General features: G+C 35.8%; 4 protein-coding genes across 9 annotated transcripts; 3 read left to right on the plus strand and 1 right to left on the minus strand.

The window, feature by feature from the left end:
• The first annotated feature begins 7166 nt into the window (after nucleotides 1–7166).
• Nucleotides 7167–10280, plus strand: MGE1 (Co-chaperone GrpE family protein). Of its 3 annotated transcripts, none has more exons than XM_089615361.1 (6): nucleotides 7167–7433; nucleotides 7934–8054; nucleotides 8214–8410; nucleotides 9053–9220; nucleotides 9406–9534; nucleotides 9959–10272. In XM_089615361.1, exons 1-6 carry the CDS (start codon nucleotides 7293–7295, stop codon nucleotides 10043–10045), a joined length of 843 nt encoding a protein of 280 aa, XP_089471487.1. In that variant the 5' UTR covers nucleotides 7167–7292; the 3' UTR covers nucleotides 10046–10272. The 3 variants fall into 3 exon arrangements, with proteins under 3 accessions (XP_089471487.1, XP_089471486.1, XP_089471485.1); XM_089615360.1 differs by having other exon boundaries at nucleotides 7934–8129; nucleotides 9959–10259; XM_089615359.1 differs by having other exon boundaries at nucleotides 7934–8410; nucleotides 9959–10280.
• Nucleotides 10281–10303: 23 nt separating this feature from the next.
• Nucleotides 10304–11847, minus strand: LOC149398600 (uncharacterized). The gene is made up of 3 exons (XM_089615362.1): nucleotides 11440–11847; nucleotides 10735–10845; nucleotides 10304–10650 (listed from the first exon to the last, which is right to left on the minus strand). Exons 1-3 carry the CDS (start codon nucleotides 11698–11700, stop codon nucleotides 10540–10542), a joined length of 483 nt encoding a protein of 160 aa, XP_089471488.1. The 5' UTR covers nucleotides 11701–11847; the 3' UTR covers nucleotides 10304–10539.
• A 785-nt stretch (nucleotides 11848–12632) lies between these two features.
• On the plus strand, nucleotides 12633–16941 carry LOC149398601 (trigger factor type chaperone family protein). Its single transcript, XM_089616011.1, has 13 exons — nucleotides 12633–13013; nucleotides 13098–13181; nucleotides 13278–13406; nucleotides 14153–14241; nucleotides 14329–14512; nucleotides 14737–14827; nucleotides 14907–15061; nucleotides 15151–15243; nucleotides 15371–15463; nucleotides 15591–15671; nucleotides 16227–16376; nucleotides 16471–16566; nucleotides 16668–16941. The coding sequence occupies exons 1-13, from the start codon at nucleotides 12738–12740 to the stop codon at nucleotides 16743–16745; spliced, it is 1599 nt and encodes a 532-aa protein (XP_089472137.1). The 5' UTR covers nucleotides 12633–12737; the 3' UTR covers nucleotides 16746–16941.
• Nucleotides 16942–20914: 3973 nt separating this feature from the next.
• On the plus strand, nucleotides 20915–24848 carry MAP65-1 (microtubule-associated proteins 65-1). 4 transcript variants are annotated; one of them, XM_089614997.1, is made up of 11 exons: nucleotides 20915–21101; nucleotides 21717–21770; nucleotides 21841–21955; nucleotides 22038–22238; nucleotides 22327–22584; nucleotides 22674–22889; nucleotides 22967–23122; nucleotides 23483–23794; nucleotides 23896–23983; nucleotides 24088–24236; nucleotides 24337–24848. In XM_089614997.1, the coding sequence occupies exons 3-11, from the start codon at nucleotides 21884–21886 to the stop codon at nucleotides 24625–24627; spliced, it is 1743 nt and encodes a 580-aa protein (XP_089471123.1). In that variant the 5' UTR covers nucleotides 20915–21101; nucleotides 21717–21770; nucleotides 21841–21883; the 3' UTR covers nucleotides 24628–24848. The 4 variants fall into 4 exon arrangements, with proteins under 4 accessions (XP_089471123.1, XP_089471125.1, XP_089471126.1 ...); XM_089614999.1 differs by having other exon boundaries at nucleotides 21874–21955; XM_089615000.1 differs by having other exon boundaries at nucleotides 21877–21955.
• The last annotated feature ends 1954 nt before the right edge of the window (nucleotides 24849–26802 follow it).

A 26802-nucleotide genomic window follows, 5' to 3' on the forward strand; every position in this document is an offset into this window, starting at 1 on the left:
GTACCCATTTGTGCTTGTTAACGGTAGGTATTATGTCGAGGTTACGTTTTGAATCTACGTAGTTTTCGTTTTCGAGTTTGATCGAGGAAAGAAAGATTGAGAGATGTTTGCGGGACATATTGCCTATTGAAGTTGAAACAAGTTTATGATTAGTCTTTGGTTTAGGATTTAAGTTTCATTAAGACTTTTGTAAAACCCAAAGGTGTTATAAACCAAACGATAATTTACTCCCTCAAGAGAAGGCCGCAAAAAATCTCCATTTATAAGTAAATGACACATCATTAATGCTAAGCCAAGATGTCAGTACATCATTTTGACTAGCCACCTTGTAAATTGGTTTGATCACTCACATCCTTTCGCAGAGCCTTAAGGAAGGATACTAGGGATTGAGCCTAAGTGTGCAACCAACCACTTAGTCCAAAAGATCAGCTTTGAAAAACAATCCCCCAAGGGGAGGCCTTGCCATCATTGCATCACTCTCGGACGTAGCTCATTGAGCAATGATCGAAGCAATAACGCCTTGGAGTACTCACATTTAAGTGAGGGTCGCAAGAGCGGCTCTTAGTCCCACGTTATTGCATCTTTCACTAGTGTTGGGGATCGCGGGTTACAAACAACGAATATAACCCTCCCACTTAGTTTTTGGAGTTGGTTCATCGACTCTTATAAGTTCGGAAACAAATTTCCTAGTTAGAGAGCGACAGAGCGGACAACTAGAAGAGAATCCTAGATCGACATGTTCAGAGTAGTATTAGTGCATAAAGGCACAAGGGACATACTCGATCTTTTCCTATTTTCTATTTCGGGAAAGTGCGTGAGGGAAGTGTGAACTTCAACTCACTCGAACACTTGAAAGTTTGAGATTACACATCTTTTTATTTTTCGGTTTTGTCTACAAAGAGACCTCCCACTCAAAATTTCAAGAGCATATAGATTTTGAACATATGTGATATAGATATAGTTTTGAAAACATTTTGAAAATTTATTTGATTTGGATGACAAAATATTTTCAAGTTTGAAAGTGAAAACGGTTTTTCAAAATTCAAACTAGTTTTGTAAAAATTCAATTTCAATTAAACTTTCAAAAATCAAAACATTTTAATCTTACACATCATGTTTATAATCATATGAAAAACATTTTTTGCTCAAGAAAGTTTTCTCATTGGAGTTCTATAACTCATGGTAGTGGGGTTTGAAAATCCGGATTTCTAAAAAACTGGAGTTTCAGACAGCCACGCACCTCGGAGTAAAATCGCCATAACTGGCGGCTCCGATGTCCTTTTGAGCCGAAACCGGTGGCATTGGACAGAGGACAGACAGAGCTTTAATTTGATTCAAGAATCATTAAATTTCGATTTCTGAGCAGAGAGTTATGCCGCTTTTAATGCGGGTTTACATTCCAGCTCGAAGAAAAAGAAATAAATTAAAGCTTTGTCCTTTTAGATGCGAAAAAGAATCGAGTGTAACGGAACGTTTTATGAAGTTGTTTAAAGCTTTTATTTGTGTTTTATTAGCAGGGTAATAACATAAAAAATAAAAGAAATAACAACATGCATAAAACGATTCAAGTAAATAAACGAAACTAGCAAGAAAACAAAACTAGTCACAAAATTTACTCGAAAAATCTCAAACCTTTAAAACACGTTTTTCAATATAAAAAATTAAAAACTTTTAGAACTGATTCTAATGTGTTTTAACATCATCCCAAACTCATAGAAAATCAACATGGTTTTTTAATTTAAAGGCAAGAGCAATAAATTAAAAAAAAACTAAGATTACAATTCTAACTTGTCACAAAATTAGTAAACTTTCGAAAACGATTTTCAAGCTCATAATTTAAAAAACATGCACATGCATTCCTTTGACCATAGCTCTGATACCATTTGTTGGAATCGATCTAGGGTTTGAGAAAAAGTTTAACGCTTCGTTAAGCGGCGGAATTTTAAAAATTTTCTTTTTAAGTAAAACTAGTTTTTACTAACCTAGACAAGAGCATATGCATGTAAATAAAAACTAATATGAGCTATAAAAGTTACTAACCTTTTTGATGCTTGAACGTTGATGAGCCTTTGGAAGGTTGGCAACGTTCGTCTCCCCTCGCAGCACGTCTCTCTTTTCTTTCCTCGGGAACTCGAGCAACCACGATAGTTTCTATCACTAAATCACTCGAAAAGAAGGAATTAGTGAGTGGGCACTTTTAAACACTACGACTTGAGAACGAGTCTCGAAGTCGCAGAGCTAAAGACTAGGTCGAGTGAGGACCTAGGTGCCAAGACAAGAGAAAACCGAAAATAAACTAGAGAGAGAGAGAAGAGGACTTCGGCCAAGTTCTAGAGAGAGAGTCTCTCAAATCTCTTAAACTTGGATGAATGAAATGTGAGGAAATGAGGCTCCTATTTATAGGAGAGGTCTCACCTTCAATAAGGTAGTTTCCTCTTCTATAGAATATCACATATTCATGAGCAATTTCCTCTTTTTTCCCTTTGAGATACTCGGCCAAGCTAGGGCTTCTAGAAGCCTTGATTTGTTTCCTATTTTGTTCAAGGCTTGCCTTGTCTCTCTCTTGGCCGAATTCCATATAGCATCCTTATGCAAATTTGTTTCCTCTTTTTCTTTTGGCAAGTATCTTGATACATTTATGCACAAAATATTCTCTCTTGGTTGGGTATGTTGGGCGCCCAAGGCCTTCTAGAAAAGGCTTCTAGAAGCTTTTCCATTTGTTCATGACAACATGAAAAAGGCCCAATAAGAATTTTCAATAAAATTCTTATGAAATGAAACTAATTCACAAGGCCCAATGATCAAGTCATGGCCGAGTGAAACATGTCACAAAATGACCTTGTCAAAAAATTTATTGACATTCATTTCATCCTTTGTCTCAAAAGACAAAAATACCCTTTTAACTATTTTCGTTCTTGTTTTGGCTTAGCTTCCAGTTTAACTATTCCTATCGATGTGATTCGTGACAGTGACCTCATGGACCCAAATGAACAAAGCTTTAGCTAAACACTTGGACTCAAAAGTTCACAAACCTTTTCCAAGTTTAGCTTAATGCCAACTGACTCCACTAAAGAGCTGACACTGAAAATCTCTCGGTTCAAATGAATTTATTTTCTACTCAAGAATTCGACCTAATTATGATGAGCGGATCCACTGAATATTATCTATGTTTACCCTTCATGAATGTCATCAGCTAGTCGGGATTTACTAAATTACCATTTTACCCTTCTAGCTGTTATTTCCTCAACTCCTTTGTCGCTTGTGAATAAGTTAGAAACAATGTATTGACGAGGAGCTAACAAGTCACATTGTTTCATCCAAAAGAGTCAGGACTCAATTTGGACACTGGCCAGTTCATTTATTCACACTCCAAGGAACAAAGCATGAGGTGACATACATTGCATTTCAGCAATCTTGTACATGAATTCCATATCTATGAGAACTTCACAAAGTTACTCATGACAGACTCACAACTTAGTACTTCACCAATAGGCCTTGTTCGGAATCACATAGTGAGTCCGAACTTTGACTTTCTCAAATGAGAATACTAAGGTGTGAAATGGCATGTCTCATTTCAGGATTAAGGTAAGCATGATGCAATTCATACATAGTGACTTCGAGACATAAGAGGTTAAATGGTTTGTTCTTATCTTGTCTCTAGAAGTGCACTGGTCAATTCAGTACCTTCGGAAGATACCTAGAAGAACTATAGAGTTCCTAACTCTCAATGCCTCATAACCAGACATCATAGATTCTTCTAACAATCATACTGAGGTCAATAGTCCTTTGACCCTAAGATTGCGAATATATCGTTTTAAGCAAACTACGAAGAGTTTGTTCATGCAAATCTACATTTGTCTCTTCGTAAGTTGTTAAGTTTGTTTATGGACTAAAAGACTATGGTTTTATCATAAAGCTTCAGACAAGGAAGATTGAATGAACGTTTCAACTTTATTAATGAATGAATAGGCAATTACAAGCAAGAGTCTTCATGAGACTTTATTACATCAAATGTTCAAAATAAAGACTACAACTCTTCTTGTGGGCACCATTGACAACATAAAGACATTCCACCATTTGAATGCAAATGAAAATAGGTCATATACTGTGTAATTAATAAATTGATACTTCTTTTTAAATAAATAAACACAACATATTTGGTGGCATGTTTGTTCTTGCGGCTTTCGTAGCTCGCTCTCTAAATCTACCTTTTGCATCACGGAAATAACTCATTTACAACAACAACAATACACGTATTCAATTCCAAACCTAAAATTTAATATGCATATGTATTCAATTTTAAATCTAAAGTGAACAATGGTTTACCTCTTTGACAATATCGGTGTATTCTTTATGTGGATGTAGCCTATCATAAACTCTAGTCATCATTTGTTTATATTTGTTGCGTATGTCAACATCGGGGTTGTATTGAAGCCTCGGATTTAGCCAATGGTATGCTTCATGCAACAGATGATGTAGCTTTTTCTTCCACTTTTCAGTCACAATGTCTGCAACTCATTGCTTTCCTTGAAGAAGTGACAACCGTGCAACCATCGATATAAACACATTGGACATCATTCTGAGAGTCGGAACAACTTCAGTATCGACGACGCGTAGAGCTGCGTACATCGGCTCATAAATGGAGCAAACTAGTCAAGTGCAGTCGAAAAATATGGGTCAAGCATCGTTTGGTTCACAACTTTACCGGCGGTTGAATTCTTAAGCTTTTGAGACTCCCACGCTTCCGATGTGAACATGTTTCTCAAATCGACTATGTTGCTGCGTATGCTCCTACATGCCAAGTAGTTGATCGCGAATCGTGTCTTCCCAGAGTGAATAAGCTTAGTAGGGCAGACTTCTCTCATTGATGCCTAAATGTTCAAGTGGTTATAAACTTATTGTTGTTATGAGCTTTCGAGACCGGTTTTGCGATATTAGGACGTTTTTCAATGTCATCGAACATGAGGTCGATGCAATGTGCGGCACAAGACATCCAGTATTAGTAATACTTCTTCATAAAGTCCCTCTCAGCTTTGACATACGCCAAGCCGTTATCGGTAACAATTTGCACGACGTTGTGCGCTCCAATTTCTTCTATCACGTCCTTCACATATCATATATATATACGCGGAATCTTTGAACCTCAAGAGGAACTTTTGGGCATGGCTTCACATTTTGTTCAGGATTGTTGTCACTCAAGTGGTACTTCATTTAGGTTATTCCGCCACCTTTCATGGCCCATAAACAAAAGTGACATGTAAACCCGTTCGTATTCCCTTGTTTGAGCATACAATACTTTATTGTTCCTTTATTCGTCATTTCTGTAATTAACAAGTTCAAAATCACAACATAACAATCACAATTTCTAATTCAAATTCACAATTTCAAAATCATAACTTAACAATTTCTAATTCACATTCACAATTTCAAAATCACAACTTAAGAATGATAATTTATAATTCAAATTCACAATTTAAAAAATATCACAACTTCACACACACACACACACACACACACACACACACACACACACACACACACACGCACACACGCACGCACGCACGCACGCACGCACGCACGCACACACACCTAATTATAAATTTCTAATTCGAAATTTAACATTAACAACACAATACACATTTTTCTAAATTAACCTCACGAAAATAAGGATTCTGGAAATTTTATTCACGCCATAAAAATGAAGCCCAGTCATGAATAATGGTAGTTCGTCGTCGGAAAATTGAAAACCTCACTGAAACTTTGGAAAAAGTTGGGATTTGAAAGATAACCATCTTCTAATCTCACATATGATAAAAAATTTCAACAAACCTTCTTAAATCATTGCAAAAAGAAAAAAAAATCAAAACATTCAAAACCCTAATTTTTAAGCTTACCGGCGGAGATATCAACAACTACCGACGATGACACATAACATCTCCACCATTGTTGTCGATTTCAAGCTGAGAAGATGGTCGGAACATCAAAATCGCCAATACACCATAAGATTTGCATTTAAAGCTTCGGTACTCTTTGATACATTGTTATCGATATTTGCCCGATAGGGACGATTCTTTTTAAATAAACTACTTAACAAAATATCAAGAGAGTTTGTTCATCTCGCTGATCTTCTAGATATTTTGACGATATAATATAAAACGACACGAGATATGGATTGCTTTTTTTTTTTTACCGATTCACTTTCGCTAGCGATATATCGCGATGTATAGGCCATATTTCAATCCTTGATTTGAGATAGATTGTGATAATTTAGATATATCATTTGATTTTTAAGTTTCAAATGCTTTGTTCGTCTCTCAAAACAAATACAAATTGACAGGAGACTCATATTTATTAACTAGGTTTCAATTCATGTGAATAAGAAAAAAAAATGAAACATTACAAAGATTATATATCGCAATTGTGACACTCATTTAAGGAAGTATGTGCTATTAGGCTTGCTACATTTTCTTTTATTATGTACGTATATCATTATGAGGTACATCACATATCCAATTAAACACATTGAGCTTTTCTCATAGAGAGAAAATAGCTGTCGGCGCGAACATCGTAGTCGCTGACAATCCTCATTCTATCGCCAAAATATTATGTCGTTTTCTGGATCAACATTCAAGAGCGCATGTGACGATATAAAGAGCAGATCCAAAATGTCACGTGCGCTAAAAAAATCGTTTCTATCGTATGGGCCATGACGCGTAGGCTAGGTCGTCATGAAATAAGATTGCAATAATGATTACAGTTCTTCGATTTTGGTCAAGCAAATTCTCGATCCGTTTGATTAAGTTATCTCTCTTTTTGCATTGTTGTGTCGTTTTTGCAATTGGGCTCTGTTTTCCGCACAAACCAAGTACATACTCAACTTCAAGTGCATACTAAAAGTCGTATATTTACGTTTTATTTTATTAAAAAAACGACATCATTTGAAAACGTGTTGTCCACGAACAGAAAATAGTTCTGGAGGCTTCCACGAAAAAAAAAACAGCTTTTTCATTTCTCACGCTCACACCACATTAACCAAAATACCCTTTGGAGGATTCTCTCAAAACTCAAAACGACACGTCATATCCCCTATGTCCACGTAAGGCCTTTATCGTCAAGTCAAAAAATCGCATCTAACTTAATTTTTTTTTTCTGCCTCTCTCTCTCTCTCTCTCTCCCTACTATACCTCTCTTAAACCCTTTGGATCTTCGGAACCCAAAACCCTAACTTTCCATTCCCCAAAACCCCCAATTTCTTCTTCTATAATTCGAAATTGTTTCCAGATTGTTCAGCGATGTTGGTTTCTAGGGTTTTAGCTCGAGTCTCGAAGACCGTCGCTCCCAGAACCTCTTCCCTATTCCCTTCTCAACAAAGCCATGGATTTTCGATCATCACCAATCAGTTTCACTCCATTGTCAATGAATCTCCCAATAAGGTGACTAAGAAAAAAGCTCAATTTCCGAACTTTTGATAGGGTTTTTGGTTTCATGGAAATCTTCGGTCTTTTCGGTGTTCAAAGGATTTGCTATATGAAAAACTGCGGAGAAAATCTAAGCTTTTCACGTTTTAGGGCCTTCGATTTGGAAATTTAATCAACTTTTTTCGTCAATTGTCTTGTTAGTCAAATGTATCTCGAACCATGTTGTTTCACTGTTATTAATAGATAATATATAGAGGAGTAATGGATATATTTTATAACTATGGAAACAACAAAAAAAACTGTTTATAAATATCTTTGACAAAATTACAAGTGAAAATGAAAAAAAAAACAAATTATTTATTGATAAATAGAATATTTTTAAAGAAACAAAACTTGATCCTACTAATTTGGATGTATTGCGTGTTTATTTGTTATTGATGCTCGGTGATCCAAAATGGATTTCAAAGAATTTTTTGAGATTCAGTCACTGATAATTATTATTTATCTTTTTCAAGTTTGTTCCAAGCCAAGCGTCTCTATTCAGATTGAGTTCTTCTCAACTGCAAAGATTTGAGCTTTTTTCTTCAACCGCTTCTCCCGAGCCTTCCGAGAAGGAAAACGGGCCCAATGCCAAAGGTGAGCCTAAAATCGCCGCCGAAACCGAAACCAAAACCGAGACCGCCGATGATAATGATCAGACGAAAGAATCAGGTTCTGAGCCGGGACTCGAGTCTGAAAAATCCGGCGAGAGGAGGCGAAGAGCCGCTACTAAACGAACTGCGTTTTCTGATTCAGATTCGGAGAGCGAGGAAGAAGCTCTGTCGATGGACGAGCTTGTGAAGCTCGTGGGAGAGAAGGAAGAGCTTTTGAAGTTGAAGCACAAGGAGATCGAGATAATGCAAGACAAGGTCCTCAGAAGCTATGCTGAGATGGAGAACGTAATGGACAGGACTCGCCGCGAGGCCCAGAACTCCAAGAAATACGCCATTCAGGTATTTGATTTATTATTAGTTGTATGTGAAATCGTGAATTTAAAGCATTGTTTGTTGGAGTGTGAAAAAGAAAACCTATACCTGATTAAATTACATTACAGTTTTAGAAAAGCATTTCTCCAGTCTGGTCCGATCCGGTTTTTAATTGGCCTTAAATCGTTAGGTCCTTTGAAACCGCTGTTTAGACTGAATTTAATCAGTTCCAAAATTATATATATATATATATTTATATATATATGTACACATATATATCTTTATATTGTTTAATTTTAGGGAATTTAACTTGATAGTTTGAGCTGTACAGATTAAGTTTAAGTTGAATATGTTGATTGTTAGCATGTTTATCTTAATACTTGTGATATTTGGATTTTTTTGAACTATTTTATCTAGTTAAATTTGCAAAATATTGCAAACAGATTAAACTCTGATGAAATTGGGCTGGGCTGGTCTAAAAATGTTTGGCCAAGATTGGGCTGGTCTAAAAATGTTTGGCCAAAATTTTTAGACTGGTTGTAAAGGTACGGTCCGATCCGGGCTGTTTCCCTCTCGACGGACCATTAACATCCTTAATTGCCTGTTTGTTTTTGGTGTTATTATTTTGACTTTTTTCTCGGATTTTTTTTTCTTCTTCTTTTTGGGTAGAGTTTTGCAAAGAGTCTACTTGATGTTGCGGACAATTTGGGAAGAGCTTCTTCTGTTGTGAAAGAGAGCTTTTCGAAGATAGACCCGTCTCAGGATTCCACCGGGGCTGCACCGCTTCTGAAAACGCTTCTAGAAGGTGTCGAAATGACAGAGAAACAACTCTCAGAGGTAAAAAGTTTATTTTCCTTCATCCACAAGTTATCTCTTACTATCTATCATCAAAGCATATTTCTGCTCAGTTGTTTTAGTGTGAAATGCTGGTCGAATTTCAACATGATGTGATGAAAAAATTTGCCCTGAAATTACCATTTTAAGCTTCATTTTTCAAGTATATTCATGGTTTTCACTTTCAGGTATTTAAGAAGTACGGTGTAGAAAAGTACGAATCTTTGAACGAGCCATTCGATCCCCACAGACATAATGCTATGTTCCAACTTTCTGACCCTTCCAAGCCTCCCGGGACTGTTGCCGTGGTCCTCAAGGTAATAATATTTCTCAGCACACTCTACCACTATCCTAAATATTCATTTTTTTTGGTAACTATTCCGTAAATTGTTGATCTTGTATCATTAAAGTCAAAACACAATTTTACTCCACTTTTATTTAATTTTTAAGAATCACAATTCTACTCTTAGCAAATTTGAAATGATATGGCTTCCATTTAATATTTTTATGATCAAGATTACAATTTAGTTAGTTTGATTTTATTAAATTAACAATTTTTAAAAGTTGGAAATTGGGTAGGGGAGTTTCATTAAATAAAAATTAGTTACTTTTTTTTTTAGTACTAAAAACTAGTATGACGACTGTGGCGTAGATGATTAATTTAGGGATCAAAATTGTATTCGTTGAATAGTTCGGGAACTAAAATGTGTGTGTGTGTGTTTTTTTTTCTTTTTTTTTCAGCCTGGTTACATGCTTCACGAGAGAGTCATTCGGCCGGCTGAAGTGGGGGTCACCGTGGACAGCGACGACTCAGCCGATAAAGAATGAAGAAAATACGGGCCTTTGCTTCTCGGGTATTTAGACCGGAAAATATTGCAAATGTTTTTGGGAGATATATAACTTTTTTTTTTTCTTTTCCCCAATAATTTTCTGGTACCTGTCATCTCCAATTGTTTTGTCCCTAGAAGAAACAAGTGTAGCATAAAATGATGAGGCAACACTTGACTTTTGCTTTTGTATAACTTGGGTTTTCTTTTCTGCTCTTTAAAAAAGTTCTTGGAGGACTTAAAGAAAAGAAAAAAGGAAAAAAAAAACCAACTATATCATATTCAGGCAAAGCTTAGTTCTTTTTGGAACTAGGACAAACTCACTGATATTTACAGAGAAAATCACTGTTAACTGTTTACTTAAGAGCCTATTATTTACATACAAGTAATAACACTTACACTATTAACCAGTCTGTAATAGTGAGCTAACTTCACTAGAGCTTAATTACATCACTTAAAAAAACACATATAACGCCTAATTAATTAGCACAAACCCTAGAACAAGTGGTCGATGATGTTCTCTCCAGTGGTGGCATTTTCGTCATTGTCCAAGCCCAAATCGAGATCAGTCGAGTTCGACCGCGGAGACCCGTTGTTCTCTATTCCCTGGATACAACACAATCAATACAGAAGTGAGACATATGATCTTGTAGTTTGAATGACATGTTATGTGTGTTTGTTTGTGGCTACCATGGTTTCTTTTTTCGGATCGTCGCGGCTCTCGCTCACCGGAGATTGATTGGAAGTTTCGGGTTTCAGTTTCTCTTCGGAAACCTTTCTCTGCTCTTCTAGAACAGCAATCTAAGACTCCATACAAAATGAACAACATTGAAAATTTGATTTCAAAGTGCAAACCCCAAATTAGCTACATTCAAAGACCATGAGGTTTTTTATTTTTTTGTAATTGTAGAAAAGGACCTAGAGTTTTTATTGAAGAAATTACTAACACACCAAATTGTCTTCTCTTTTTTTTTTTTTTTTTAAAGCCAAGTTCTCTTCTAAACCCACCATATACACGTATACAATTTTAAAGATGTGAATTCAATAATAAAAAAATACACAATATTAACTCGGAAAATATTGAATCAATGGTTTCAAGTCAAAGTCAGTCGACTTTTTTTTTCTTTTTTTTTTCCAAGCCAAATTCTCTTCAAAACCCATCATATACACGTATACAATTATAAAGATGTGTAATTCAATAGTCAAAAATACAAAATATTAACTCGGAAAATATTGAATCAATGGTTTCAAGTCAAAATCAGTCGATTTTTTTTTTTTTAACTGAAAATTTTGTTTTCGAAACTCGCATGCATGTTCATAATCAAACACAAATTTCCAAAAAACAGAGAAAATTCGAACCCAAAAATGAAATGATCGAAGAAAGAATGGTCTCACCGGAGTGTACCGGAACTTCCTCCGGGGTGGCTCGTCAGGGGAAATTACGGCGGCTTCGTCCCCGGAGACGGAGGTCGGAGTCCAGCGGCGGAGTAGGAGCGTGTTCTGACCGTTGGATTGGGCCGTGTGGTCGTAGCTGACAGTTGACGGTGAGGATCGCGCCACGTGGACCCAAACCTTCTTCCACCGTCTTACTGGGCCGTTGAAGACCGTTGTTGTTGGGCCGTACCTCGACGACGCTCGGCCCAATCTTCCTTCCATTTCTCTCGCCGACGCAAAAACACAGACAATCACCAAAATCTCTCTCTCTCTCTCTCAGCTGAGCTTTCTATAATACGCTGTTTGAGTGGAATCGGAAGAACAGAGAAAGAAAGATAGAGAGAGAGAGAGTGGCAAATCGAGAGTTAGAAGAACTAAAAACGATGTCGTTATGGCAGTTACGGTGAACGAGACGTGTCGTTTCGGACGAGTTTACCCTAATACCCTTCATCAGATTTTTATTAAATTTTCTCAAGCAGTACATAAATTAATGGAGGGTTTTCGTCGTGCGTTTCGATTCCGGAATTTTCTTTGCTTGGATACCATTCGGATTTCGACGCGTGGCATGTCGGCGTTTATTAACTGGAAAAAGAAAGAAGCATATTCAGGAAAGTTGGCATCTTCCGGAAATACTTTAAAAAGAAAAAAGTTCGTCTGAAGGTTAAAAAAGTCATTCTGTAAACCAAATTATCTTTTCTTCTATAGCTGACACGTGGGAAATATTTTAACTTTTTTGCGCCAATAATCCTTAACTATTTTAAGGTTATAGCATTTTAGTATTTCATTGTTTTTTTTTTGGGCATTTCGATCAGTGGCATATTGTTTTATGTTATTTGGCTCCTTTAATTTTTTTAGAAATAGAATTCACCCCTTAATTAAACAACTTGAAATAGAAACTAAATTTTTTTAACTTAAAGACTATATTTTGACCTTAAACTCTAAATTAACACTAAACAATTTAACCCAGATATTTAGAGTATTTTCTTTCTAATGATACTTTAAAAAACAATTTTTTCTTCCTAAAATGCTTAAAACCAACAAATTATGGAATAAAACGCTCCAAAAGAAAATTAGATGTTAAAAGTGCCATAATTATAAAACATTAGGGACTACGCATAAAACAAACCCTTTTTTTTATATGCTCTCTCACTCTCTATCCAAAGCTCTTTCTGTTATCTCTTCACTTTTCGCGGTTTCGCTTCAGAACCGTTTACTTTCCTTCTCTGGAACGACTCGACCGAGTTAACTCAGCTTCGACAATGGAGCTCTGTATCGGAACGAGTATCTCCGTGAATTTCGTTCCCAATCGCACCTCGTATCCTCTCTTCCGATCGAAGAACAATCAATCACTCCCAAATCCTTCTCTCGGCCTCTCATTTCCTCGTCCCCAAATCCTCAGAAACGACTGTCGTTTCGTCTCTTTAGCTTCTCGTTCTTCTTCTGCTTCTTCTTCCCTAGTGGTGGAAGAGGAAAAGAAATTAGATAAACTTCCCGCGAGCCTCGGGGTTACAGAAACCGAAGAGCCTAATTCTAGAGTGAGTTTATTTATTTATTTGTTTATTTATTTTGAACTCTCTTAATGACTAACCTTAATTTGTTTTTTTTCAATATATTTGCAGCTGAAACTGAGCGTAGATGTTCCACCAGCTGTTTGTGACGATTGCTACAAGAAGGTTTTGGTCGAATTTTCGAAGCTAGCAAAGGTATTATCTTCTCGAAATTCACTAAATTTGTATAAGATTGTGAAATGATAAAAGTAAATAAATCGATGTTCTTTGCTTTAATCCCGTGAAATTCAGATCCCGGGATTTCGACCCGGAAAGAGAGTCCCGGAGAGTGTACTCATGAATTACGTCGGAAAAGAAAACATCCGAAAAGCAACGGTCGAGTCCATTCTGAAGAGGACACTTCCTCATGCCATGTCATCAGTGAGTTCTCGAATTCTTTCTTTTTGATATTTTTAGGTCGTAAGTATTTTTCAGTCATTTTGTATATGCCATTTTTTTTATAAGTCCTAATATTTTTTTCCCGAGGAAAAGGCATCAATGCTGCGTAATTCGATAGTTGAAAATGTTAACATTAGACGATCATCGGATTTTGATATTTCTCTTGAGACTAGCAATGCCTATATACGTGTTACTAAAAGTCTCTCTCTTTATACTTCTTTGCAACATTTTATTAAAGAAGTCCTAAATCTTTAAACCCATCAACTATGTAGAATTTTGGTAGTTGAATATGCTATACAAACATGAACACTAGATTTTTAGATCTCTCTTGAGAATTGTTATGCATATGTGTTACTAAAAGTCTTTCTCTTTTAAACATTTTGGTTTTATTTTATTTTAAAACAATCCTAAATTCTTTTGGAGGAAAACAGATCAACGCTGCCCAATTCGATAGCTGAAAATGTTACCAAGACATTAACACTTAATTTTTGAGACTAGAAATTGTTTATCTATGTGTATGCTATAAGTCAATTTCTTCATACTTTTTTGTTATATTTTATTTCAAAATTCTTACCAATTTTTTCTGGAGGAGACCCATTAACTCTGCATAATCTCGATAGTTGAAAAAATGTTATAAAAGCATGAACACTGAATTTTTGAAAATTTTCTTGAGAGACTAACAATGTCAACTCTTATTATCATACCATTTTTACCTATATTTTATATAGGTGACGGATAGGGCTTTGAAAGACTCGATCCGTATTGCTACCGAGTTCTCAGACTTGGAGCGCTCTTATGTCACTTCAAATTCTATCAGGTTTGTTTACACACATTACACACCATTGAAAGCTTCGTTCATTTTCACATACTAATTATTGTTATTTTTTTTCTTCCCGCGATTCAGATATGACATCATTGTTGACGTGGCGCCCGAGGTCAAATGGGTTCCCGAGGACGGCTACAAGAACATGAAGATAGTCGTCGAGATCGACAGCGACATCGATGCCAAGAGAACCTCCGAACGAGAAATGAAACGTCGACACAAGTCCCTTGGTGTACTTCGGATCGTGACTGAAAGAGGATTACAGGTAACAAAAAAAAAAAGTTAATTCACTTTTTTTTTTAAATTTTTTTTAATTTGGATCCTCCGTCGCTTTTTTCTTTTGTGTTTCATTCCCAATCTCTCAAGTAATTATGACACGAGAAAGAGACCCAAAAAGGGGACGTGGGATCCAAATTCGTACTTTCTGTTTCCTTTCATAATCGTGTCCGGTTACTGGTTTTAAACATAAAAAAAATGAAATATATACAGGCTGGTGATGTGGCGGTCCTCGACATATCGGCGACGACTATCTCCGAAGACGAGTCTAACGTTGAAAACATTCCTTCCGCCGAAAGCAAAGGTTTGGTTGTGAAATGGGCCGAAATGTTCTTAAACACCCGCTCTTTTCGGAGAGTTATTTCTCATCATTTTTTTTACAGGCTTTAATTTCGACACCGAAGATAGCGATAGAGTCATTCCCGGCTTCGTCGACGCGATTGTTGGAATTAAAGCAGGAGAGACCAAGTCATTTCCGCTCTTTTTTCCGGAATCGTGGAGACAAGAGAATCTCCGAGGAGTTCACGCTCAATTCACGGTACGTAAAATATATGTGTACTTATTTCCTGCAATGCAACGAATATGACCTTTGACTTTTTAGCTTCTTCCTCGGTTGCCCTTTTTCAGGTCTATTGCAAAGAGTTGTTTTACAGAGACTTGCCCGAATTAGATGACTCTCTTGCCGATAAGCTCATCCCTGGATGTACCACTCTCGAACAAGTAACATCACACTCGATATGTGTTTCGAATTATAAAAACCTGATCTTATGTTTCGAATCTTGTATCGATTATTTTTTATTCTTCTAAAAATTTTCTGTGTGGTGATATTTTTGTTTCGTTTTTCAAGGCCAAGGAATTATTGCTGCAAAGATGCATAGAAGTTGAGCAAGAGGCAAAAGATCAAGCTACAGATAATGCGATTCTGGACCTACTCTCCAAGGTTTTCATTTATTGATTTATTTTTTTTATCAGAAATTCATTTTCCTTGTCATTCCTGCGACTACTGTTTTTTGAGTTTTTCCGTGAATAATCATAATGCTTTTTTTTTCTTCCTATGTTATACTCAGATGGTAGAGGTTGATATACCCGCATCGATGTTTGAGGAACAAGGTAGATCGCTCTACGGATCTAAGCTTTTAGAGATACAGGTTTGTACTTTCGGTACTCTTTACACTATGTATGGTAATATGGGTGAAGGAAAGTGAGAGAAAAGATTTAAAGGAAATATATAAGCATATGATGGAAAATACATTATCTTTATATTAGATTCTTTGGTATGATGAGAAAGAAAGAAAACCATATCACATTAGGCTCTTTATCAAATATACGATTCTCATTATTTTAACTAGTTAGTAAGCTATTTTTAATGCATTTTAAACTACACTATTTTTAGTAATCTAATTGACACAAACAAATTTAAATAAATTATGTACAAATTACTACTTTATGCGATTAAATAATTATTTGCTTTTTAAAATACGGATAATAAGTTATCACATTATAAATTCTATTATGCAAAGATTTTCCCTCCTCTCTTTATCGATGAAAAGTTAGTGGGCCTTAATGTATTTACTCTACCCAAAACGATAAAAATTGTATTTTCCATCTTATAACCCTTGCAACAATTCCCGTCGAAACGAAGGCTGAATTGTTTTTTTGTGTAGGCAATACTAATATACAAATCGAGTCTTTATGTTTCACAGGCAAATATGAAATTATCCGATGAACAATTGGCTTCTATGTCGAGTCAAAAGGCCGTGAATGAGTTCCTTGAACACCAAAGGGGCAACATAACAAGGCTGATTAACCAGAACCTCGCGGTCGGAGACATTTTCAGACGCGAGAATTTGCAGGTACCAACAAAAATTTACCGCTTTTTCGATAACATGACTAGTCCGTAAATAATCCTTTATAATAATATTTATAAATTCCGTTTTCCGGTTTCAGTTTTCGACTGATGATCTTGTCAAAGAGGTCGAGAATTCGATCGAGGAGTTCAAACGCCAAAATCAAGACTATGACGAGGATCGCGTTAAAGAGCAGGTTAGTCAGCGGGTTTATTACGAAGTAATGATAAAAAAAGATCCATTGGATTGCATATAAATTAAAATTAGTGACGAAAATGGTGTCTCTCTCTCTTTCAGGTCCAAGAGATTCTCGAGGGTGCTAAAGTTCTTGAATGGTTGAGAGAGCGAGCCGAGATCGAATACATAACGAGGTGAGAGAGAGAGATCAATGATAGTAAAATGATTATTGGTAGAGATTTAGGCATCAATTTAATCTCAGAAATTTTTGTACGTTTATGTAAAATTCCATGTCATTTTTGTTCGGTAAAGAACATTCTTTAGGAGATAAATAGAGGAGATGTACGATGTGTCATGAAAGAGTTGTTCTGCGTTGCCAATCATTATTCCAATAAAACGTAAACGACTTGTCGTTTTTAATTGTAAAGCGGTCTTTTTTTTTTTTTTTACGCATGAACCAAACTTTTTGTTTGAATCGAGTAAAATAAACAAAAAATGGCCATCAAAGCCACATGATATTAAAATAAAGCTTAACTACGTTTTAGATTAGTGAAGTCTCAGATTTGGGTTAAAAATGTGAATAGTTGAACGTGCATGTGATAGTCGTTTGGCTTGTTCGATAGACACAAAAACAAGACCCATAACATTCCCATATCTTTAGGCCACATGCAAAAGCAAACCCTACAAACCTGCTCTCAATTGGACCCTCCTCATTTGACATAGATTTTTGTGCCCTTTTCATGTTTCACACATTTGTCACAAAGCTCTATTTTAAGGATATAGATTATAGACTATAGTCGCTTTTATTTGTTAGTGGTCAAATATTTAGTCAAGTCATACTTTTGGATCCTAATTGGTTTTGTGGAATATAAGCGGCTAAAGAACTCATTTTAATATTATGAACTACTAATAATGATTAAAAAAAGTGCTAAAGCTTTAGGGGCATGTTTGGTAAGCAACTCAAAAACTGTTTTTTAGTTTTTGAGTTGAAAAAATTGAAAACAAAAATTGAAAACATGTTTGGTAAAGTATTTTCGGAAAAAAATTTCAAAAAATTTTGAAGTTGTTTTGGAAAAAAGTAAAGAAAACTGAAAACAAATAAAATGTGTTTTTGAAAAAAAATTTCTCCTCTTCTCTCATCTTTCTCCTCATCTTTTCTTTTCATTCTTTCAAAAACAAAAATGAAAACTATACCAAACACTTTTTTCAGTTTTTTCACTTTCTCAAAAACAAAAATGAAAACTGTACCAAACAACTTTTTGAAAACAACTACAAAACAGTTTTTCAATACAACTACAAAAATTAGAAAACAAAAAACAAAAAACTTTTTGAGTTAACTACCAAACACAACCTTAAGTTTTTGGCACTATTCTTTCTACTATAGGTTAAGAGTTTTGAATTTTTTTTTTCTTTCTATGAGACCCAAAAGGGCAGTAAAAGTGTTGTGGAGAGGGCCTATTGTAATTGTTGATTATTATTATTATTATTTTTTAAATGAATTAGCCGAGTTTTTTTTTTTTTTTTTTTTTTTTTTTTTTTTTTAAAATTTAGCTGAGTTAGTAGTGATAAAAGTTCAAGCATTACAATTTGCCACGAATTCGAACTATTAATTTGATGATTGCTATATACTTGGCCATATTTTGTGTGCTACATTAATAGTCAATGTTGTCTTTTGGAGTGGAATAAATACTCGAGAGAGAGTTAATATTTGTCAGCTTTTACTCATCTGCGGAGTATTATTTTGACACTCGGGATAAATGAATTGTAAAATAAAGTGTAGAAATATGAAATTGGAATAGGAAAAAAAAACTGTAAATTTTAATTCAATTGTACTTTCAAATTTTACTTTTATCCATTTGTGTGTATGTGTGGAAAAAGAATCATATAATAACTTGTTTAATGCGCTAACAAATTTATCCCTCAAGTGGGACTCAAGACTACTTATGTTTAGATTGTTCATTCATTTAGAGAATAGCGTGTAAGATAGGACACGTACAATTTTAGGATTTAAATTAAAGTTATTAATAAAAATGTTAATGATTACATAAAAAGTTTAGCCCATAATTTTATCATGATGATCGTTTACGTAATATCGTATTATGATCTAGAGGAACAGGATTTGATATATCTCCATAGCTATTCTTCTATTGAGCTAATGTATAATATAACATGAAAAAATTTAATAATATTTGCTCGGAAAACTAAATAAATAAATAAACTTTTGAAGATAAGGACTTGTAGATTCGTGAAAACACCTAAGCTTTGAATATGACATTTTTTTTTCTTCCACAAATATGTTTTTTTTGCTTTCAACGCACATACATATTTTATCATTCCTCACGGTACGCTTACAAAAATGTATCTCTTCTTCGTTAAAATTACATTAATACCAACTCCCTCTTTTACAAATATGTTCTTTACTAGTAACCAGCTAACCACAGACAGTCTGGTCAAAATATGGAATATAATATCAGTGTTTTGCTAAAAAGCCCCTATTATTCTTTCTTTTTTTAAAAGCCCCCTATTATTCTTTAACGTTGTTAAATTCTGTATCGATTAAAATGTTTCTTATAAAATACAATTACTCAGAGTGGTTTTGAAACTCTCAATATAAAAGACCTACTTGATATCAGAACAAAACAAACTTATAGATAAAATTGAATGATAGAGTTTACAAGGTTGAAAACAAATCATGCACAAGCTAGTGTAGTTGGAGCCGCTCGAAAATACTCACCGTTCGTCGATGCTTTCGACTCCCTCGTTGACTAAATGAGTCCGTCTCGAGATCGAACTTCAAAAAACATGTCAAACTAATACTCGATAGAGAAAAAAACTCGCTCAAATTCTATTCGACATTCATTGCCTGATTTCCATGGTATACTATGACCTCCAATCTTTGGTCCTCTTCACTCTTCCTCAACAAAGACGATCTCCAAGTTGTATCTCTGTTGATGCATAAGTTGTTGTTGTGGATGTTGGCTTAATGGGATGAGAAAATCATTGAGGTGTAGAGCATAATTGATCGGCATCGACTGAAAATTTTACGACGATGATTCGCGGATCGACATGCGCTCAGGTTGACGTGGCCCCAGGGATCTAAGGGTTGGAAAAGTTGTGGGATCGTAGAGCCCCCCGGGTGGAAAAAAATTATATTGTAAGATTTATGTGTCGTGGATATCATGACAATTTCACGCCTGTCTATTACTCATAGATTTTCCCTTCACTATACATTTGTGTCTTTTTTTTGTCCTATTGTCTAGGTTGGATTTGGGACTCAAATCCTAACCATATAAAAAAAAACAGAGAAAAAGAGAGAAAACTACAAGAAAATATAATTAGAATTCTTGTTGTATCATGTCAACTTTGGTTCTTAATGTGAGTTTGTATGCACTACTATAATTGACTATTAAATTTTCATTTAAAATCGTGCGAAACTAAAATAATTTTATTTTCAGTTATATTTTAAATTTTGAGTTTATCATATTCATTTTTTTTAAAAAACTAACTTTACCAGTTTAGCTTTATATGTGACATTTTTATTATTAATATGCATATACTGATGATTGTGCATTTATGAGTACTTATGCTTGTTAGCCAACTTCATTTAATTCATTGCACCTAAAAATACATGCAGGATAATTGTGAGTAACTTCTATGATCTGTGGGTAAAAGCATGAATTCCCTAACTGGTGGTCCATATATGTAAAGTTGGCCGACAAGAAGATGTCTCAAGGGCCCATTTGATTCACAATCATAGAGGAATTTATTTATCCTTTTATTTTTCCTTTGCCACTTTCAAAGACATTTGAATTTTGTCCCCCTCCAATGATATTTAATTAATTATATCCATTATTTCCAAGATATTTAAAATTTGTGTACGATTTTCTAGTGCAAAAAATGATGACATTATTTACTGACTAAATCTAATAACTCAGAAGCGTGGTGATTCAAACTTTACAAATATAAAATTAGTAATAAATGACTGCAAGTAAATACTTACACAATTCAAATCTCACTCATCAACTTTAGGATTGATTAATCAAACATAAAAGGAAAAAAAAAACCTAATCATCGACTTTAAATGTAATCACTAAGATTACTTAATAAAATGTGAAATTGTGAACTATCTATATAAATGCATGAACTATAACTACAAGTAATTCCGTGATTATCGGTAATTGCCGGTCAAACAAGGAAAGCAATCTAGTCAAACTTGAAAGGACAGAAGCGTAATTAGAAACTTGAACTATTCAGTCAGTGACACTGACGTAATAAAGACTTATGACAAAGGGTATTTCAGGAAGTAGGACTTTATTCAGACAAGTCTATGATAAATTTGGGACCCACAATTTCTCTATTATCTCTGGATACTCATTTCATCACTCTATCAATCGCTCTCTTTCTCTCTCTATTACTCTTCTCTTTCTTTCTGTGAATTTCTTTGATAGCTTCCATAACCAAAGCTCTCTCTCTTTCTCTCTCTTGTAAAGCTTTAGATCTGAAACTAGCAGACCTCGAACCGAGCTCCGACGAAGATTAAGGCGGCGATCTGAGGTCAGTCGAGCAATGTCGCTTCATTTCACCTTTCAATTTCTTGATTAGTGTGATCTTAGGAAGCGAGTGTAATGACTCGCGATTTCGATCGACAATTCGTTTTTTTGGGGATTCGAGAAGTTGATATTCGCCGGGTTGTGCTTTCTTGAGTTTGAGAGATCTCGTTCTTGTATTTTCTTTGTTTAAGTATACTGAAGTGTGTTTTTTTTTTTTTTTTTTTTTTTTTTTTTCATAGTGTAGTTTGTTTTGTTACTGAGAAATGTGGTTGGTGTTTGAGGACGAGTTCCTTTTTTTAGGGTTTAAGTTTGAATGTCAGCGAATTAAAGATAGAAACTTTGTTGTTCTTGGAATCTCCGGAGGACCAGTGAGGTCTTTGAAGAATTTTATTTTTTGGTCATGATCTGTATTTAGAACTTGAAGTTGTAAACTTGTTGAAGTACTGAATTGAAAAGGAAAAAAATAAGTTGACACTCTACGATCTCTCTGACGACTTAACGTGGTCTTAGTACATTAGTCCCCAGTTTATGATTTGGACATTTGTGAGTTTTATTCCTGATTAATTTGAGATTTTTGGACTAACTATTTGGTTGATTCTTGTGTTGTTGTCTCTGACAGGTGTTTATGTTTTACTTGTGACTGGCTGAGTTTGATTTTCCCCAAGTCATTAAGGTAACAAAAATATGATTTAATCTTGAACCTGTGTTTGGAATTAGGCTAACTCTTAACCTATATAATAAAGCTTTCCTTAAACGGGTTTCGATTCCTTTCCAAGAAGCAGTGGAATGGCAGTGACCGACTCTCAAGACCCGCTTATTGGAGAAACCACTTGTGGTTCGTTGCTTCATAAACTCCAGGTAAATCTTTTACACCAATTCGCTTATAATTTCGTCTAGACATAAACATGTTTATATATATCTAACTGATTGTGTGATTCAGGAAATTTGGGATGAAGTCGGAGAAAGTGATGATGAGCGGGACAAGATGCTTCTTCAGCTAGAACAAGAGTGCTTGGATGTGTACAAGAGGAAGGTCGAACAAGCTGCTAAGTCGAGGGCTCAGCTTCTTCAAGCACTGTCTGATGGGAAACACGAGCTTTCGAATCTTCAATCTGCTCTCGGAGAAAAAAGTTCCGGCGCGGTGAGGCAAATTTACTTGCATTGATTTTCTTATCATTCTCATTTGAGTAGTAAATGGTAAACTATAATCGTTCCGTCTTCATTTACAGCCGGAGAAGACTTTGGGAACGATCAAAGAACAACTTGCTGCGATCGCACCGGCGCTTGAGCAATTGTGGACGCAGAAAGAGGAGAGAGTCAAGGAAATCTCTGATGTTCAGACTCAAATCCACAAGATTTGCGGAGAAATCGCAGGAAACTTGAACATCAACGAGTCTGTAGGATCGGTTACTTTCGACGAGTCTGATCTGACTCTGAAGAAGCTAGATGAATATCATGCCCAACTTCAAGAACTCCAGAAGGAGAAGGTAGATAGATTTTACAATGATTTTTTTTTCCACTCCAATACTGGGTTGCTAATGAAATACCTGTTAATTGATTTTCTTTGTTCTGCCAGAGCGATAGGTTAAACAGGGTTCTTGAATTCGTTAGCTCTGTGCACGACCTATGTGCCGTTCTTGGGATGGACTTCTTCAGTACTGTTACAGAGGTTCATCCGAGCTTGAACGACTCGACGGGCGTGCAATCCAAGAGCATCAGCAACGACACTCTCTCGAGGCTGGCCAAAACCGTCTTGGCACTAAAAGAAGACAAAAAACAGAGGCTTCAGAAGGTAGTCCCATCATTTTTTGAGAATCTTTATCAGATGTTTCAATAGAACTAAGTTTGAATTGCGACATTCGCTCACAGCTCCAAGAGTTGGCTTCTCAACTGATTGATCTATGGAATCTTATGGATACCACCGAGGATGAAAGGAGTCTCTTCGATCATGTTACCTGCAACATTTCAGCATCGGTTGAGGAGGTCACCGTGCCCGGGGCTCTTGCTATGGATCTGATCGAACAGGTATAAATTATATATACAGAAAATTAGGTCAATAGCCAACCAAAACGTTTAAAATTCCTATATAGCCAATGTTTCATAAATTTTGGGTAAATAGTCATAAAGATGACGTGGCCTGATAAATAGAAGTGTCTATTTACCTAAATTTATTTTTGTAAATATATGAAAGTGGCTATTTACCTAATATTTACGAAACGTTGACTATTTAGCAATGTCAAACTGTAAATATGGCTATTTACCCAATGGTTCCTTATATATATATACCCTCCGATTTGTCAGCACACACACACACACACACACATATATATATATATCAAAACTAAGTATAACCGAGGCTGTTTTGCTCATTGATTTGTTGTCAAGGCCGAGGTGGAAGTGGAGAGGCTTGATCTGCTCAAGGCTAGCAGGATGAAGGAGATCGCGTTCAAGAGGCAGTCGGAGCTTGAAGACATATTTGCCCGGGCCCACATAGAAATAGACCCGGAAGCTGCCAGAGAGAAGATACTGGAGATGATCGATTCTGGCGATGTCGAGCCCTCCGAACTGTTGGCTGACATGGACAATCAGATCGCGAAAGCGAAGGAGGAATCTCTCAGCAGAAGGGACATATTGGACAAGGTCGAGAAATGGATGTCGGCTTGCGAGGAAGAGAGTTGGCTCGAAGACTACAACAGAGTACTTATAAATTAATCTAACACCATTTAATCATTTTTTTTAACGAACTAAATATCAGCCCTTTGATTTTGATAACCCTATTTTGCCTTCCGCTGAAACAGGACGACAACAGATACAATTCAAGTAGAGGTGCTCATTTGAACCTCAAACGTGCCGAGAAAGCCCGAATCTTGGTCAACAAAATCCCAGGTATTGATTCGAATCATTCACATTTGACGCATATTGAACGCAAGGTTTCAACACTTTCGCATCATTTTGTTGACTGATCTTATCGTATATATTACACGATATAGCTCTCGTCGACTCATTGGTGGCGAAAACTCGGGTTTGGGAGGAAGATCGCGGAATTTCGTTCACATACGACGGAGTTCCACTCCTCGCAATGCTCGACGAGTACGCGATGCTGAGGCAGGAGAGAGAAGAAGAGAAGCGGCGAATGAAGGTGTGAAAAAATCAACAAGATAGCAAAAGAGATTTCGTCTTCTATATATACTGGTTTAGGACTAAACTTTTTTTTTTTTTTTTGGGTTACTTTGATACAGGACCACAAGAAATACCAGGACGTTCAACACACGGAACAGGAAGCGATTTTCGGGTCGAAGCCCAGCCCGGCTCGGCCGCTCAGCAGCGCGAAGAAGGTGGGCCCGCGAGCCAACGGGGCGAACGGGTCGGCAAATAGAAGGCTTTCGCTGAATCAAAATGGAGGCCGATCGGCGGCGAAAGACGGGAAGAAGGAGAGCCGTCTCAGTGCTCCGGTGAACTATTCCGCTGTATCGAAAGAGGACGCTTTGTCTCACGTTTCGGGCTCCGAAACCGTCCCGGCTTCTCCGTGACACGATGAATAAAAGGGAAAATGTGTGAGAGAGAGTGAGAGAGAGAGAAGTGTAGGTTTATTATACCTTTGTGATATTAGTATAACTACTGTTATTAGTTTACTGGTTTAGGGTTTTATGTCCTCTGGAAAACGACGAGGGAAATTTGGTGAATTGAGAGAGAGATCTTTAGCTGTGTATGTTTAATTGGCAGTTTAAGGCTTTTTTTTTCTTCCTTTATACACCAAGGTTTTTTTTTTTTTTTTTTTTTTTTTTTTTTTTTTTTTTTTTTTTTTTTCAATTTTAGGCGTTAAAGTGAGCATTTTAAGACTAGAAATAATCTCATGCTAGAGTCTAGACCAATTATTAGACGCGGTTTAGCTGGATAGTCTACTCTTACTTAAACGGCAAAATATCTCGTCGTCCAACTAGATAAATGTTCTGCAACTGATAACTAATGCCAAAAATTGCATTGAACAGTCTTAGTTTGGGCTTGTAAACCTCACTGCTTGGTGTAGCTATAAGAACACGGGAAATGGCCGGATCTAGTAGTCATTTCAATATTTTGGACCAAAATATTGAGTTCCTTGTTTTGGACACTTTTATTAGTTGCTCATGTGAGTAAATACAATGTTGCCCTTTAGTCTGATTTTTTATGTTGAAAATACCCACAATTTTGGCTAGTTCAAGTAAAAAAAAAAAAAAAATTGAGTTTCACTTTCTTCTACATTCGCGCTCTCTCTCCTCCGACGGTTTCTCTCTCTAAAACCATCACACCCACGTCGCCGAAATCGTCGGGAAATCAACAACAACAAAACATTCTCTCAAGTATATCTCTACATTCTCCATAATTTTTTCATATCTCTACGAAGCCCTCTTTCTTCTCCATTGGTTTTCCGGAAACCTAAAAACCTAAATCGCAGAAAATGACGAAGCCAGTGATTGAATCGCCGGCGTCAGATGAAGAAGAGACATCGCCATTCGAGTTGAAGGTCCGAAAGAGAAAAGCAAGTATATATGAGGTACATTTCTTCACTTTGAGCGTTTGGGTAACTTTTTGATTGAATGCCGAGTGAGTTTGAGTTATTATTTATGTAAACAATATTGGGTGATTATATATGTGATTGTAGAATTCTTTGATCTACATTTTCTGTGTTTGGAAGACGTCATAGGCCATAAGGATGTAATTGTAGACATATAAAGCTATAGTCACTGGAATTGTAGATGTTTATGTCTACAATTTCATACAATTTCGACATCTACAATATCTGAAATTGTTGACTTTTATGTCTAAAAGTTTTGTGAATGTAGTCATTTATATTTACAGTTCCTATAATTGTAAACTTGTAATGCTCTTCGCTAGAATTCTTGTGTATTTCATATTCTTTTTTTATACTATACTAACATATATATTTGCAGCGGGGATTGTGGCATGTTCGTGATCAATGCAGTTGAGTACTTGACCCACTACGTACACATGTCTGGTTTAGACGCATCCCTCATGAACATGTTTAGACGGAAGCTCACGATTAATTTATTCCGTCATGGGGCGGTGAAACTTGCGACCGGCTACAGATATGACGACGAGTTTCCGACATCTTTGGACTAGATTTTTATGTTTACATGAACTCAATCTCAAACTATGAAGTTATTTTTAAAACTATGTTTTATATTTTTGTATGGCTTTGTATGACAATTTGAAGCTTGAATGCCTAAACAGTGCTATCTATTTTGGTATGATTTTTTTTTTGTGATGGCTATATGGTTTTGGTATGTTTTTGTTTTGTTCTATTTTTCACTAAAGATGTATACAGTGATGTTTACAGTTGTCGTGATTGTAGACATATATATCTACAATTTGACATTTTATGTATACAATCACAACAACTGTAGACATTAATGTCTACAATCACCACAACTAGTAGCTTTTGTTTTGTTATGGCCGTGTCTAAAGATGTGTACAATGATGTCTACAGTTGTAGTCATTGTAGACATATATATCTACAATTTGAATTGTAGACATAAATATCTACAATCACCACAGCTGGTAGACAATGAAGTCTATAATTTGAACAACTTCTATCATGTAATGCATTCAAGACGTAAAAAAGACATACTTCTTTCATATAAGTCGTCATTCAAACTCCAAAACAGAGTAAATACACTCCAAGTTCCAAAAAGATATTAAATACACAT

The sequence above is a fragment of the Urtica dioica genome, chromosome 5 (genome assembly GCF_054948205.1).
Source record: "Urtica dioica subsp. dioica isolate 48M chromosome 5, U.dioica_male_clone48M_v1_H2, whole genome shotgun sequence".
NCBI classification, from domain to species: Eukaryota; Viridiplantae; Streptophyta; class Magnoliopsida; order Rosales; family Urticaceae; genus Urtica; species Urtica dioica.

Bases quoted from the DNA above. Each gene is read 5' to 3' on its own strand.
- MGE1 (XM_089615359.1), top strand. From the start codon at position 7,293: ATGTTGGTTTCTAGGGTTTTAGCTCGAGTCTCGAAGACCGTCGCTCCC. The intron at 7,434-7,933 runs GTGACTAAGAAA...ATCTTTTTCAAG, and splicing joins TCAATGAATCTCCCAATAAG to TTTGTTCCAAGCCAAGCGTC. The intron at 8,411-9,052 runs GTATTTGATTTA...CTTTTTGGGTAG, and splicing joins CCAAGAAATACGCCATTCAG to AGTTTTGCAAAGAGTCTACT.
- LOC149398600 (XM_089615362.1), bottom strand. From the start codon at position 11,700: ATGGAAGGAAGATTGGGCCGAGCGTCGTCGAGGTACGGCCCAACAACA. The intron at 10,846-11,439 runs GTGAGACCATTC...ATGGAGTCTTAG, and splicing joins GGAAGTTCCGGTACACTCCG to ATTGCTGTTCTAGAAGAGCA. The intron at 10,651-10,734 runs GTAGCCACAAAC...TGTTGTATCCAG, and splicing joins ATCCGAAAAAAGAAACCATG to GGAATAGAGAACAACGGGTC.
- LOC149398601 (XM_089616011.1), top strand. From the start codon at position 12,738: ATGGAGCTCTGTATCGGAACGAGTATCTCCGTGAATTTCGTTCCCAAT. The intron at 13,407-14,152 runs GTGAGTTCTCGA...TATTTTATATAG, and splicing joins TTCCTCATGCCATGTCATCA to GTGACGGATAGGGCTTTGAA. The intron at 14,242-14,328 runs GTTTGTTTACAC...CCCGCGATTCAG, and splicing joins GTCACTTCAAATTCTATCAG to ATATGACATCATTGTTGACG.
- MAP65-1 (XM_089614997.1), top strand. From the start codon at position 21,884: ATGGCAGTGACCGACTCTCAAGACCCGCTTATTGGAGAAACCACTTGT. The intron at 23,795-23,895 runs GTACTTATAAAT...CCGCTGAAACAG, and splicing joins GGCTCGAAGACTACAACAGA to GACGACAACAGATACAATTC. The intron at 23,984-24,087 runs GTATTGATTCGA...TACACGATATAG, and splicing joins CTTGGTCAACAAAATCCCAG to CTCTCGTCGACTCATTGGTG.